This window comes from Macrotis lagotis, chromosome X (assembly GCF_037893015.1).
Source record: "Macrotis lagotis isolate mMagLag1 chromosome X, bilby.v1.9.chrom.fasta, whole genome shotgun sequence".
Lineage (NCBI taxonomy): Eukaryota > Metazoa > Chordata > Mammalia > Peramelemorphia > Peramelidae > Macrotis > Macrotis lagotis.
Window position 1 is genome coordinate 236,418,240 of NC_133666.1, and position 16,103 is coordinate 236,434,342.

Below are 16,103 nucleotides of genomic sequence, written 5' to 3' on the forward strand. Positions count from 1 at the left end.
ACATCATCAAAATTCACAGAGGGAGTTATATAGACAGGGCTTTAGAGTGTTTCTATTATGTCTTGATCTTAAGAAAAGAAAGCTAAGAGAAAGGAAAACGAATGCACTGGAAGAAGGCTGAGAGGAAAAAGGTTAGGGAAAATTACCTCATATAAAGAAGGTTCACAAGAACACATCAAAACAAACATGAAGGAACTGAGGGGGCGGAGCAGCTGGCACTGGAACCTTAATCTCATCTGAACTAATCAAAAGAAGGAAGAATATATACACAAATAATGGTTCAAAAGTCGAAGAAAAGAAGAGGGTATTAGAAGGATAACAGGTAAAGGGGGAATTAATCTTAAGCAAAACAAATTCTAAGAATGTACAAAAATATTTATAGATCTTTCTAAAATGATAAAGAATGTAAATTTGAGGAAATGCCCACAGATGAGGAAGGCATGAATATGTAATGGTTTATAAATGTGATGAATATTACTGTAACAAACTCCTACCAGCTTGATATCAGAGGACAAATGATAAAATATCTACTCACATGGTAAGAGACTCAATGAAGAATAAGATAAATATTAAAGACATGGTAAAAATGGAAATTTGTTTTGATTAGTTTTTTTTTTGGAAGGCAATGGGGTTAAAGTGACTTGCCCAAGGTCACACAGCTAGGCAATTCTTTAGTGCCTGAGGTCGGATTTGAACTCAGGTCCTCCTGACTCCAGGGCCGAGGCTCTATCCACCACACCACCTAGCTGCCCTTGATTAGTTTTATAAGTTTGTAAAATGTTTTCTTTTTCTTGTGTCCTCAAATTGGGGGTGGGGGGAGGTTAGGCATAAGAGTAAGAAGACAAATCTTGGCTGGTTAAAACAAAGAAAAAGTTAGTTTTTTCAATGCATACAATACATAGCTACGGAAACTGTCATACTGAATTTTTCCAGGCCTCAATCCTATGAATGCTTCTCCTATAAGTGAACCAAAAGCAAAAAATAACTATATAATCTGTCAAAAAAATGCAAAAAATCCAACTATATAATTTGATAACAGAATTTCTTTGTATTCAAAATTATATTTAATCCATGGATGTACCATCTTGAAAAGAAATAAAAGGTATCCCTTCAATGTCCACATTGACAAGAAAAACCTAGAGTACCTTCAGACTATTCAAAAGGTAAATTGGTGCTAGATCCACACCTTTTTTTAGTAGATTCAATCTCAAGGCCTTTGATATTGGTGAAAAGAACCCAAAGTCCTTTTTCTGACAACAACAAGGCAATTTAGAGAAAACTTCCTAGAAAAATTTAGGTCTATATTAAATATTAATATACTACAAACCCATTCCGTTTTAATCACTTTATAATTATATTTTTAATTTATTTTACTTTATGCCTAAAAAAATAGCTCAAGTCTCTCATTTAGAATTTAAAGTTGAGAGTTAAAAATGTTTCATTTTTTTGTCTTTGTAGAGTTTTCTCTTGCCACACTCCTCCTCACTTCCCACACCCTTCCCTGGTCCCAGGACCTTCTCCAATATACCAGAGCCAAGCTAATGCCTCAGGTAAGATCCCATCACTTCACAACTTCTATAGGTGCTCAGAGTCTTCCCTAGACTGTGCCTACCCAGTACACACTTCATCTTTCTCCTCCCTACTGTGTGAGAGGACTTCAGGCCTCAACAATCAGTCTGGGCAGAATAAATCTGACTTCCTCCACAAAGCTCTCCTCAACAAATATACTCTCTCTGGATCACTCAGTGATTACTCATTATCCCCTTTTCATCTCTCCATCCCCGTGATTCTGAACTCCAAACTGCAAATGCACAAACTTCATTTCCATCCCACCTGCATAATCCCTTACTCCTATTAACCTCAAACCCACTCCTGCCTGTTCCTTCTGCTGTGCCCTCTGTAATTCTGACTATACAATGAACACATTCCTTTTTCATCTTAGACTATTTTTCCCCACATATTTCATCTCTTCGGACTCACAGAGACCTTCCCTCTGGCTCCTCCTTATGACACTGCTTCCCTTGACACTTTTCTGCAGGAATGATTATGTTACCTCTACTACCTCACAGTCACTAATAGTTAGAGGGAAGACAGAATACTTCTTGCTGTGCCTTGTCATTTTCAGACTCTCCCTCTAACACCACCATTCAGTAAACCTCTCCTCCTTTACTCAAATTTACTTTCCAATCCAAATCCTGGCAGCTATTACCTATTAAGTCCATTAGGACCTTTTTCCCCCCTTCCACAATAAGTTCATTTTTGGCTCATAATCTTTCTCTCAAACCCAAGTCCTGCAATCTACAGAAGGAATTTCAACATGCATGTTGATGTTACATCAAGAAATCTAACTTTCCCATTCCTGAATCTGCTCAATTCCCATAGACTATGTTTCTACTATAATCTTTACTACACATTATGTCATAACTTTGATCTTGTCATCACCCACAAGAGTTCCACATCCATGATCATGAATTCAGAAATTCCTTTATCTGACCCTAATGTTTTATTAAACTGCTCTTTATGCCTTACAAACACCAGTCTGGTTCTGTGTTATCACCAGGATCTTTATTTCTTCTTTCAGTTCTTTTCCAGACTATCACTCAAACCCTGGCTACATTTGACCTCTTTTCCTACATCAAGGTCTTTGGTGAACCAGTTCAAGTCTACATTAGCCTCAGTTCTCAAATCCTTTGCTCCTTTGTCCTACTGTCAATCTCTCTTTTAAAAAAGAATTTTAAATGTATTTATTTTTATCCATTTGTACATGAATATTTCCAAGTTACAAAATTTTCAACCACCCTCCCTTCCCACTCCCCTCCCCTCAGCAGGGAATAGTCAGGTTAGCATTTTACATACATATTTTGTTAAACATATTTTCAAATTAGTAATTTTTGGCATGAGGAATTAGGATTAAGGGAAAGAGATACATAAGAGATAATTTTTATAAAGTGTTCATAAGATTCAGAAGCACAGCAGGAAAACACAAAAACATGCCACTTAGGTCCATTACAAAGTTGTTAACTAAATTCAGTTGTGCTCTCACTCATAGCTTATCAATCAGCTAGTCCACTCTCTAGATGAGCTTTTTCTTCCAAACCTTCTATGTCTTTCCTCACAATCCATCTTTTCAGCTTGTTTCATAACCTCACTGAAAATAATGAGGCATCCACAGAGGCAGGCCCCTCTTCTCCCTTTCTCTTCTCACATCAATCAGACATTCTCTCTACTAATTTATCTACTCCTTTAATTGTCTTGAATAAGATGTCCCTTCCCCTTGACAAGGCCAATTCCTCCACAAAATGCACACTCTTGATACCATCCTCTCATCTTCTGCAACAACTGCCCACTCATTCCAATTTTTAATCTCTCCCACCTACTTCAGATACATCTCTGTTTCCCCAGCTTTAAAAGAAACCGTCCCTCTCATTGAAAGGACTATTCTGGATACCTATCATTCTATGTCTCTCTACCCAGGCTCCACTTGCTCTCTCTTTTTTTTTTTTTTGGTGGGGGAGACAATAGTTTACTTTTTCCCCAATTACCAGTAAAAACAATTTTTAACATTCATTTTTTAAAATTGTGAATTCAAAATTCTCTCTCTTTCTCCCTTCCTATCTACTTCAGTGAGATGGAAAGTAATGTAATGCAGGTTAAGCATGTACATCCTTGTAAAACATATTTCTATATTAGGCATGGTGTGAAAGAAAAAGACAAAAATGGTGAAAAAGGTGAAAATAGTATGCTTCACTCTGCATTCAGATTGCAACAGTTAAGTCATTCACAGTTCATCATCATAAAATATAGCTGTTACTGTATTCAATGTTTTCCTGGTTCTGTTTACTTCACTCAGCATCAGTTCATTTAAGTCTTCTAAGGTTTCTCTGAAATCATTCTCATCATTTCTCATATAGGCCAATAATATTTTATTACACTTCATATACTACAATTTGTTCAGCTATTCCCCAATTGGCATTTGTTCAATTTTCTTTTGTTTTCTTTTTTTTTTAAGGTCTTTGCAAGGCAAATGGGGTTAAATGACTTGCCCAAGGACACACAGCTAGGTAATTATTAAGTGTCTGAAGTCAGATTTGAATTCAGGTACTCCTGACTCCAGGGCTGGTGCTCTATCCACTGTGCCACCTAGCCACCCCTTATTCATTCAATTTTCAATTCTGTGCTATTACCAAAAAAAAAACTTGATATAATATTTTTATATAAATAGGTCCTTCTCTCTTTTTTTTTTGTAAATGTCTTTGGTATACAGACCTAGTGTGGTATTGCTGGATTGCACTTTGATTGCCCTCTGTGCATAGTTTTAAATTATGCTCCAGAATGGTCAGATAGTTCACATCTCTACCAACCTTAAGTGTCTCAGTTTTGCCATATCCCCTCATATATTTGTCATTTTCCAACAAATTAGTGAATCTCTTAGGTTATGAGGTGATCCTCAGCACTGTTTTAATTTTTATTTCTCTGCAAATTAAAGCTTCTCTGAGGTACCACCTCACACCTCTCAGATTGGCCAGTATGACCAGGAAGGATAATGATCATTGTTGGAAGGGATGTGGGAAATCTGGGACACTATTACACTGTTGGTGGAGCTGTGAACTCATCCAGCCCTTCTGAAGAGCTATTTGGAACTATGCCCAAAGGGCAACAAAAATGTGCATACCCTTTGACCCAGCAATACCACTACTGGGTCTATACCCTGAAGAGATGAGGAAAAAGGGTAAAAACATTACTTGTACAAAAATATTTACAGCAGCCCTGTTTGTGGTGGCAAAGAACTGGAAATCCAGTAAATGTCCTTCAATTGAGGAATGGCTTAGCAAACTGTGGTATATGCATGTCATGGAACACTATTGTTCTATTAGAAACCAGGAGGGATGGGATTTCAGGGAAACCTGGAGGGATTTGCATGAACTGATGCTGAGTGAGATGAGCAGAACCAGAAAAACACTGTACACCCTAACAGCAACATGGGAGTGATGTTCAACCTTGAAGGACTTGCTCATTCCATCAGTGCAACAATCGGGAACAATTTTGGGCTGTCTGCAAAGGAGAGTGCCATCTGTATCCAGATAAGGAGCTGTGGAGTTTGAACAAAGTGCAAGGACTATTCCCTTTAATTTAGAAAAAAAAAACAGATTATTGTCTGATCTTGTTACCTCTTAAGACTTCTCTTCTCTTTAAGGATATGATTTCTCTCTCATCACACCCAATTTGGATCAAGGCACAACATGGAAACAAAGTAGACTGACAGAGTGCTTTCTGGGGGGGGGGGAGGGGAAGGGAAGCAAGATTGGGGGAAAATGTAAAGCTCAAATAATAACTTTAATAAAAATAAATTTAAATTAAAAAATAATTTGTATTTCTCTGATAGTGATTTATAGCATTTTTTATGACTATAGATAGCTTTGATTTCTTGGAAAAATGTCTGTTCATATCCTTTTACCATTTATCAATTGAGAATGACTTGGGTTCTTATAAATTTCACTGTTTTGTATATATTTATGAAATTTGGCCTTATCAGAGGTATTTGCTGTTTAAAAAAATAATTCCCAGCATTCTTTCTTTCTAAGCTTGGTTGTGCTGATTTTGTTTGGGCAAAAACTTTTTAATATAGTCAAAATGATCAATTTTTACATCTCATAATATTCTCAGTATAAATTCTTCCTTTCTCCTTAGACCTGATGGCTAAACTATTCTTTAATTTAGTGTATTTAAATCATTCTTTATGTCTAAATCATGTACTTATTTTGGTTTATGGTGTAAGATGTTGGTTTATCCCTCATTTCTGTCATATTGTTTTCCAGTTTTTCCCAGAAGCTTTTGTTAAATAGTGAGTTCTTGTCCCAGAAACTTAGGTCTTTGGGTTTAACAAATACTAGATCACTATGGTTGGTTACTACATATTGTATGACTAATTTGTTCCACTGATCTACCAGTCTTATTTCTTAGTACCAGAATGTTTTAATAATTATTGCTTTCTAATATGTTTTGAGATCTGAGACTTCTAGGCCACCTTCCTTTGCATTTTTTAAAATCAATTCCCTTGGTATTTTTGAACTTTTGTTTTTCCAGATGAATTTTATAATTTGTTTCTAGCTCTATAATTTTTTGGCAGTTTGATTGGTATGACCCTGACCAAGTAATCTCACTCTCTTCTAAACCTCTGCAATATAGCTTAAAATTTATCTCTATAGCTAATGATGTCTTACTTGTCAAATCTAATCACCTTTTCTGTTTTCATCCTTCTTGATCTCTGCAATATTTGACATTTGTTAGTCACCTCCTCTTCTTTCATAATAACATGCTCTGTTTCTTCTCCTTCCTTCCTTACCACTAAGCACTCACCTCTTTCTACACAATCTCACTAGCTGATCTTCAGCACCACCCTTGGGTTCAATTATCAGCTATACAAGTTATATACCCAGACTTCAGCTATCTCCATAGTTCCATTTCCACATCACCAACTGCCTTTTAGACATTTTGAGCTGAATGTGATATAGGCATCTCAAACTCAACATGTCTAAAACAGAGTTAGCTTTCCCCCTTTAAATCCACATCGGAAATTCCTTGTAACTATTGAGAACACTACCATCTTCCCTGTCACTCAAATTTGCAATCTCCATTCCAGTCTGGACTCCCAATCAAATCCCCACTCCAATGCCAAATCGTGTCACTTCCTCTAGATCATTTTGCAGTTATTTCCTTTTCCTGACTTCTTATCACCACAGGATCAAATAGTCTTCTGTTTGGCATTTAAAGCCCTTAATAACAACATTAATGGCTTTGCTGACTGGATCATTCCACCTCGGCGTCTTCCTCCTAGCTGTCCCTAAGCCTAGTCTGCTCTCCCTCACCAGTGATTGCTAGATTGCCCTGAAGCTCAACTACCACTCTTCAGGGTCTCCCCTGTACTTGGCAGTCCCTCCCCATGCTTCAGATTCCGGGCCTGCTACTTTGCAGACCACTAGGATGTAGCTAGTCTTCTACCCATTGTCTCTCCATTGACATTTTAGCTCTTTAAGGATAAGAACCATAAACATTGGAGAGAGGGGAGGGGAAGCGGTATATAGCAAGCGCCTAATAAGTGCTTCATCACCCCGCCTTACAACTTGGCAACGCTTGACCTGAGGGCAGTGGGATGCCAACCCATGCAGCCCAAGTGCTCCTTAGCCTCCTTAGTCTCCACTCCACCTCTTCCCACTCCCGGCCCTTCAGCATTCCGCGGCCCAGAGTGGAACAAGGAGCATAAGCCTGGGAGTTGAGGCAGGTTCTCTGCCTAGGCCGGGCTTCCGAAGGAGGGGGAGGGGCGGCGAGGGACCGGAAGCCGGTTGGAGGAGCGGTTGGCGGGGCTGCCGAGATAAGCTGGGGCAGGCCATGGGATGCGAACAGCAGGAGGAGAAGAAAGGTCAGCCTCCACGGGAATAGGGGCAACAGGCGCGTAAACTCACAGGGAACACTGCCGTTTCCGGAGCCTATGGCCTTCAGAGTCTCCACTTCCGGCTTTCTCTAAAAGGCCCGCTCCCGAGGCAGAATGAACTGCAGCCAATCAAAAGAGCGTTCTCCTACTGCGTCACTTCCCAGCGACAGCTGAACGGCCCCGCCCCTAGCTTCTGCAGACCAACCGCGCCGCCGCAGCCGCGCCGCGCGTGAGACCCGATGCTCGATCGGACCAATCGTCGGGAAGCGTGTGGAGCAAGGCGAGAGGCGAGGGCGGGACCAAGCGCCTCTTCCGCCCGTTGCCCCGGAAGGGTGATGTGGCTGGGGGTAGCGGAGCTCTCACTATGGTAAGAGCCGGGGATCGGGCTTGCGTTGGTACCGTGGGGCTTGCGGGCGGTGGGCCGGGCTGCCCCCTCCGGTGGGAGATCCGGGAAGGGGCGGCAGGTGGAGAGGCAGCGGGGCCAGTACCAGAACCCCTCCGGACCCAGGGTTTCTGGAAGAGGGCGAAGGAGAGGGTGGCGAGAGCGGGAGGGAGGGAGAGAAGGGCGAAGAGGAGCCCTCCCGGCTCTCCGCTCCATTCCCAGCCAAAGGCCCCCAGCGCTGCCCAGAAACGCCCCCGCCCCGCCAAAGGCTTTTAAAAATAGCTGCTGAGCGCCTCAGTGGGCAGGTGTCACAGCACCCGCCTTGAACTCGGTTTCTGTCCAACTTTGGGTCCTTGGAGAGCCGGGGTCCCTTGTGTTTTCTCTATCGGTGTTCTTCTCCCATTATTTTATTTTATTTTTTAGTTTTTTTTCAAGGCAGTGGGGTTCAGTGGCTTGCCCAAGGCCACACAGCTAGGTAATTATTAAGTGTTTGAGTTCGTATTTGAACTCAGGTCCTCCTGACTCCAAGGCCGGTGCCCTATCCACTGCGCCATCTAGCCTCCCCCTCTTCTTCTCCCATTATTACCTGGGCATTGGTCTAGGGTAGTTTTTCAGTGCTTTGCTGAAAATCTTTTTTTTTTTCTTTTTAAGTATCGTCCCACCACATTCCATCGTTGAAATGACCTTTTAGGAAGTGTTTGGGCTTTATAGGTACTCATCCTGCAGCCTTGCTTGCTTTGCTGCCTACCTTCCCACTCCCTACAAAAGTACCCAGTAAGTGAAAGTTGAAGAATAATTAAGGGATACAGGAAGTTAAGTAGAAATCTTGAAATGTCAAGGGCATGAAAAACTTGGAGGGGTGAAAGGATCTAAATAAGCTTCTTATACTTAAAATTTGTCAGTTATATTAAAAATCAAAGATTTTGCTATTTATTTGCTCCACCTCTGACACCTGTGACCCCCAGTGTCCCCACGGAACTGTTAAATACTATAAATTACAGAACAGGTACTGATCTGTATTGGGTAGAGGGAGTTTTGCGCACTATTCAGTCACTGAAATCAGCTTGTTTGTAAGCCAACATATTTGCAAGTCTTGACTCTAGCCAGTATGCTACCTTGGGTTGAAGATTAATATTTCCAGATTATTCACTAGATATGAGTCCATTTTTTTTCTGTTAGTATTCTGCATTGCTAGATACACTTGTAATTAAAATTCTCTACAATGGTGATCTTTATTGACCCTTTAACAGATTTAAAGATAGGTCTGAAAAATTTACTAGTGACTTTTTTATTATTATTTATTTTTTTGAACTTGACAGGCCATGCCACAACTCACCTGCTAGAAACCTTTCTATATACAAAGAAAAATAGAATTGTAAATGAAACTTTGAATCTCATTATGAATAGTTTGTTTTTCTTTAATTCATCATGTTCCAAAGTTTGTCTGTGTTCAACTCTGAACCTATTCTATGTATATTCTTTAAATGCTTCTCTGAAGCTCTTGCATTTTTTTGGCATCACTATTACTTTTCATTTCTCTTGCCCTCTGCTGGCCCAGCAAAAGAAAAAGAAAATCCTCCAGTATAACAAATTAGCATAATCAATGAAAAGAAATCCATACATTGACCATGCTTGAATATGCACTCCCTATCATTCTCTGAAGAGATGGAAAATCTGTCTTGTGGAGTCATACATGGATATTGAATTGAATTATTAAATCTTTTCATTGTGTAAATTGTTCTCATCCTACTTACTTCATTCTACAGTTCTTACGACTTTCTCAGGTTTCTCTGAATCTATCCTATCCCCAAAATAATATAATATTCCATTATATAAAGCATATTTTGTTCTACTATTCCACAGTTCACAAGAACTTGATTTCCAGTTTTTTGTTACAGTGAAGCATTGCTATGAATATTTTTGTACATGTTGGCCCATTATGTCTGCTATTAGAATCCCATTTTAGGGACTTGAGTAATTTTAACTTTGGTTTTTGGAATTGTTAGATCAAATCATATCTCTACCAACAGTGCATTATTAATGTTTCTGTCCTTCCATGATTCCTTTAGTTTCTAATCATTGTTAATCTGGTATTTGTGAAGGAGCTCCTCAAGAATTATTTTAATTTGCTTTTATTATTATTTGAAGTATTTTTATAATGGTTAATAACTTGATTTTATATTTTTGAGAACTGCCTATTGATATCTTTAACTATTTCAATTGAGAAATGAATTTTGTTCTTATATACAGAAACATTGGATTATTGCACCTTTGTCAGAGAAACAGCCTTCAATTTTAAGTTAACCCTTTCCCTCCTAATTTTTACTGAATTGCTTTTATACAAAAACTTTAATTTTCATGATCAAAATTATTCTTTTTTTTTAAATCTGTGATCCTCTCTGCCCTTCACTTAGTCAAGAATTCTTCCTCATTTCCATGGTTGTGAATGGAATTTCCTCCCCTTTGCTTTTAATTTGCTTATGAAATGACTTTGTATTTCTAGGTCCTATAGCTTTTTTGTGTGTTATATGGTGTAATATGTAGTTATCAACCTAATTTCTGCCAAGCTGCTTTCCAATTTTTGTCAAATAGTGAATGAATCTTTGTAGTTGAAGTTTGGGGAATTTAATTAAACATTAAGCTACTATGATTACTTTTGTCTTGTGTTCTTAAGATCAACTTTTTTGTTTTGATGATTTTTACTTCATTGTATAGTGTGGTTATCTTGTGCTTCTAGATTTCTTCTTTTCCACTTTTTTATTATTCCCTTTAAATTCTTTTTCTTTTGTTCTAGTCACTTCAGACATTCTGTGCCCAAAGTTTCAGGCCTTTTCTTATGAGTTCATACTGATTTTCCTAGTCATACATTACTCTGTCCTTTTTGTACTATCTTAGACTGGATGGAGGGGGTTCCTGATGTTTCTCTTTGAATTTTTATGTTACTCAGTCTGGTGCCTTTTTTTTAGGTCATTGCTGGAATATGTGTGGGAGAGCTGTGCTCCTCGGCAGCCTATCTTGAAAGTCCTCTGATTAATTCATTTCCTAACAAATATATGTTTTTGTAAACTAGGAAATAACTACTTTTTAATTTCATAATTGTATACAGTTAGTTTTGTCTTTTGGTCCTTGTCACAGAGGGGTAAAGGTTATAATTCTAGTTATATTAGTTTAACTTTATAATCTGAAAGAATTATGTAAGTTGTGTTTAAATTTAATGTTATCTAAACCAAATTAAAAACACCACTTCTGCCGGTCAGCATAATTACTTTAGTAATTTTTTTCTGTCAGATATAAAATAATAGAAAGTAATATAAAGGTACAGGTAGACAATGGAATTATCTGTCAAGTTGTTAGGCTTTCTGTCTTGGTCCTTTCATTCATTTTTTCCCATTAACATGGGATGTCCGAATTAGGTAGAAAGTGAATTTAGGAAGGTTCAAATAAGGAGGGTTCAAAATAGCCTCATGTAGTAATTCCTCAAAAAATGAATCACTGTCTAGGCATCCTCTTGATTTTGAACCCAGACACATTCCTGAGGTAACCTAGAGATAATTAATGTTATGAGTTTAGGAAATAGTTCAAAAAAGAGCTTAATTCCAGAAATGAGTCAAATATGACACAGTATATCATGTAAAGTTGAATGAGTTTCTCTTCTGAAAATCTCAGCTACAAAAGTTTTGTGTCATAGAGACAGCAACCATTTAATAAGACACAAGTATTTTTAGGGAAAAGAAACATTTTATATATTTGACAATTCTAATATGAAAATAGCAATAGGCTTGTGGAACTAAAAATTCTTTAGCTTAGTCTTAAGCCACATTTGGCTAGTGCATTTTCCACAACATTAAAAACTTCACCTGAATTCTTGAAGACTTTGTTGCTTTTGATTAGTGTGATTAAAAAGTCAAAGTATTCAAACTAAAAAGTAGAGGAATTATAAATGTTAATAATATTAGAAGTTAAGTTCCTGGGGCATTGCATATACATATATATGTATATATATATAATTTTTTATTTTTTATTTCCCATCATATAGCACAGTATCCAGCCCATAACAGATTCTTAAAAACTTAGTTACTTAATGATTAATTGACTGATTAGACAATGTGCCAACATAATTAATTTCCTCATACCACATTTTGGGAAAATGTGCAGTCCAAAACTATGATTCCCAATTTGAGTTGACCTTGTGTAATCATTTGATTTTTTTTTTAAGAACCCTATTTTCTTTATTTTATAGGGATACAAAGGCAGATGTAAAGAGGATCTCTCCTCTCAAGGCTTAACTCTCAGTTACTGGCACTTGAAGAGTTAAAAAGACTGTTTATAGGTCTTCCTCACATGAAGAAGTGACTAGTTATTTTCCTCATTGTACAGATGAGAAAGCTGAAGTGCAGAGAAGTATATGGGGTCATCGATTTAAAGATGACAGGGACCTTGGAAGCCACCAACTCCTTCATTTTATTTTACAGATGAAGAGCCAGGGAATAGAAGGGTCACTTTATATAGCCCAACATCATACACCTAATAAGTGTAGTTAAGTGTAAGAGATAGCATTCTATCCAAGAGTCTCCTTACTCCAAAACTAGTACTTTTTATACCAATCCTGTGTATGTACATGTGTGTGTGTGTGTGTGTATTTGAGTTCCCAAATAATTTGGATATATCCTAGAAGATTCAGTTTTTTTAAATTTATTTTTAGAATTTATAATATCCTGATTCTTTTATAGTCTATCCTAAAGATACATTTCTTTTTCTTTTTAGATTTTTTTCAAGGCAGTGGGGTTAAGTGGCTTGCCCAAGGCCACATGGCTAGGTAATTACTGAGTGTTTGAGGTCAGATTTGAACCCAGGTCCCCCTGACACCAAGGCCGGTGCTCTATTCACTGTGCCACCTAGCTGCCCCCAAAGATACATTTCTTTAAAAAAACAAACAAACCCTAAATTATCTTAGCATTTTCAAAAACATCTTTTTCTAATACATCCTACAAAAGAGATATTTTTTACCCAATTTTTTTCCACTTTATCTTCATGCTCATTGAAAATCAAGATGTATAACAGTGGATAGATAATTGTCTCTTCAGTTAACAACTACTGCAAGTCAGTGATGGCAGTAGATCTGGAGAATTCATCTGGTTGTGCCCTTTGGATAATGCAGATTTAACCTTCTAACCGTTTTTCACATGGAAGAGTTGAATGTATATCTAAGGTTGACCCCATGCTTAACAGATCTAACTACTGTAAAAACTAACTTTGCAGTTCCTTTACTATATACTGTACTATTCTGAACTATACAGTTACTGTACTATACCATATATATGTATATACTATGTAGGGTCAAATGAATTACTCTGATTTTATAACCCTTTGCTGTAATATAAAGAAATATCAAGTATTACATCTCCATGTTCTTACTAAATTTAATAAAACTTATAGGATTATAAAATTTTAGAACTAGAAGGGATATTAGTAAGCAGGCCCTCTTTATTTCTTATTATGAACTTAAAAATGACTTTGTCACTAAATCATTGTTTCTCCCAGCTTCTAGTACACTGCACTTATAGATACATCAAGCACATTGTACACCAGTACTGAAGTCATTTAGAATTATGTTTAATATGTCTGAATTATGGTATATTAGGAATTAGGTTCCCATTTATACAACTTTAAATCTATGGTCCTTTGACTTTATGCTATGGTTTAATTTGGGCCCAGATAAATATTTGAATATTTGAGGGATTTTTTGTTTGATTTTTTCAATTAGTAAAAATCTTTTCTTCTCTGGCTCCCATCTTCCCTCAATCCAAAAGACCTTCTAACACATAAGTCTTTTATTTTCTTTTTTGAGGACTGGGGGAGGGTGGGAGCCAGAGAAGATAGATTTCCACTAATTGAAAAAATACAGACAAAAACTTGAACACATAAGTCTGGTGGAACAAAACAAATTCCTGAGTTGACTTGTCCAAAAACAATCTTCCTATCTGTTCTGAGTCTTGAACAAGTATTTTTAAAATAAGATAATAAAACTTTAGATCCTACTTTAAATATAACTCAAAAATAAGTTATAGAAATCAGTAAATAGAATGCATATTATATGACATAATATGAAATAAAATAATTAAGCACTGGACTATAAGCCAGTCCTCTTCCCCCCCCCCCCCCCCCCCACTGAGGTAGCTCAGTTGATAGAGTGGTGGCCCCGGAGACAGAAGGATGGGAGAAGCTGTGTGACCCTGAGCAAGTCACTTTTCCCAAAATGCCTCCAAAACCAAGCAAACAAAAGAAAGAAAATTTATAGCATAGTTTTAAAGAGTATTAGTTTTTTGAGTATCTCTTTTCAAACCTTGACTCTCCTACTTCTTGTATAATGTTGGGCAAAACACTTAACTTTTCTGGACTTCAGTTGCCTCTTCAGCTAAATTGTCCCTAAGGCACACTCCAAATCTAAAGCCTGAAGGTGACCTTTCCTGATAGCTTAGTGTTTATTGAAGATGCTCCAAGCAAACGAGCAATGAAGATTGGTGAGGAGAGCCAAACCTGCAGCACAGGATGAGTCTAATTGTCCTCATGTATTTTGTCAGATTCAGCAATCAAAACTCCAGACACACATCCTCTCTTTAAATAGGCTATAAACTAAGACATTGTAGAAAACTAGGGAGATCATAAATGTAGATTTCTAGTACCATAAAACTTGACTAATTTGATTTTATTAGAGAAAGGCATGCCTAAATTAGTGAAAAGTCTTAATTATAACACTTTAATTATATTGGCTGACCTTTATATAGCTTATAGTGTTATTTCTACACACTATCTCCTTGAATCCACAGCACAACCTTCTGAGCTGTATGTAGAAGGATCATTGTCACTATTTTATAGGAAAAAGTTGTGTCAGAGTCAGGATTCCAGCTCAGGAATGTGAATGTATTTCTCTTATTCTGAATCATTTCTTGTAACTCTCTAATATATTATGCAATATCAAGGTGATTAGTATGGTTTATAATTAATTATCAAAAATCATGTTAAAATAATCCTAACCTTTAATCACTTTTGCATATAAATCATAATTCCACATAATCAAAAACATTTTTATTCTTATCAATTTTCTTAAAACTCTATAATTTCTCATATATTTCTATACTATTTTTTCTGAACTTACTTCTTTTTCCACTAATTGTGTTAGATTGAATTTTGCCCTATTATTGTAATCATTTAATAACAAAATAAAGATAAGAAGGTAAAGAGTTTTGGAAAAGTTAAAAGGCATTATTGTAACTGATATAGAACATTTACCATATAAATAGCTGTAGTTTTTTATTTAAAAAATAGATATACTGGTGCAATTATTTCCTATTCTAGGGTTTTTTCACTGAGAATGTCTGAGACACCAGCTAACGCTTTAAAATCATTTTTAAATTTTAAGGACTAATTTTTATGATCCATAATTTTTTTAAAAAATGATTTTAGGAAGCAAGAATGGGGGAAAATTGTAAAACTCAAAATAAATAAAATCTTTCTTAAAAAACAAAAGAATGGGGGGGCAGCCATGGATAGAGCACCAGCCCTGGAGTCAGGAGTACTTGGGTTCAAATCCGGTCTCAGACACTTAATTACCTAGCTGTGTGGCCTTGGGCAAGCCACTTAACCCCGTTTGCCTTACAAAAAAGAAAAAAAAACTTAAAAAGGTAATGCTTTTTATAGTTTTTAGTAGTAGTTACAAATTTTGTCAAAAGACATATATTGGGGCAGCTAGGTGATGAATTGGATAGAGCACTGACCCTGGAGTCAGGAGTCCCTGAGTTCAAATTCAGTCTCAGATACTTAATAATTACCTAGCTGTGTGATCTTGGGCAAATCACTTAACCCCATTGCTTTGCAAAAACTAAAAATGAAAAAAAAAAAGAAGCATATGTAATCAAATTTTTTTTCTATCAAAACTAAGGAATGTTGTTTCTGGTTTTAAATTACATCTGAAGATGGCATGTTGAAAAGAATAAAGTGGGTTTTTTTAATTAATATAATTGCATTACAAAGTGTAAAGTTAGAAAGAAATGGCATTTGTTCCAGAAAAATATGATTTTGGCAATTTAAAATATCAACTGATTTTCTAATAAACATTTGATACTTTGTACTTTGCTCCAAGGTCCATATAACCTGTAAACTTGAAATTAAGTACTTCCATGTTATTGAATAACTTTGTTGTGATTGTTTTGAACAGGTCTGAACCTGTAAATGTATATTATACCCCTGGTTCAGGCACCTTGTTGGTAGTATATGATTTAGCTTCATCCAAGG

The 16,103-nt window shown here is 36.8% G+C and overlaps 2 protein-coding genes across 6 annotated transcripts in view; one reads left to right on the forward strand and one right to left on the reverse strand.

The window, feature by feature from the left end:
* The window catches only part of XRCC4 (X-ray repair cross complementing 4), a 393,136-nt gene extending 385,588 nt beyond the window's left edge, over window positions 1–7,548 (reverse strand). For 3 of the 5 annotated variants that reach the window (XM_074207876.1, XM_074207869.1, XM_074207875.1), the window contains exon 1: window positions 7,461–7,548. The gene's annotated coding sequence lies outside the window, so the exon portion shown is untranslated. The remainder of the gene's footprint in view (window positions 1–7,460) is intronic. The other 2 variants (XM_074207874.1, XM_074207871.1) reach the window with 1 other exon arrangement.
* A 106-nt stretch (window positions 7,549–7,654) lies between these two features.
* The window catches only part of TMEM167A (transmembrane protein 167A), a 43,515-nt gene continuing 35,066 nt past the window's right edge, over window positions 7,655–16,103 (forward strand). The window contains exon 1 of the mRNA XM_074207878.1: window positions 7,655–7,796. Coding sequence (XP_074063979.1) covers window positions 7,794–7,796 — 3 coding nt within the window. The 5' untranslated portion in view covers window positions 7,655–7,793. The remainder of the gene's footprint in view (window positions 7,797–16,103) is intronic.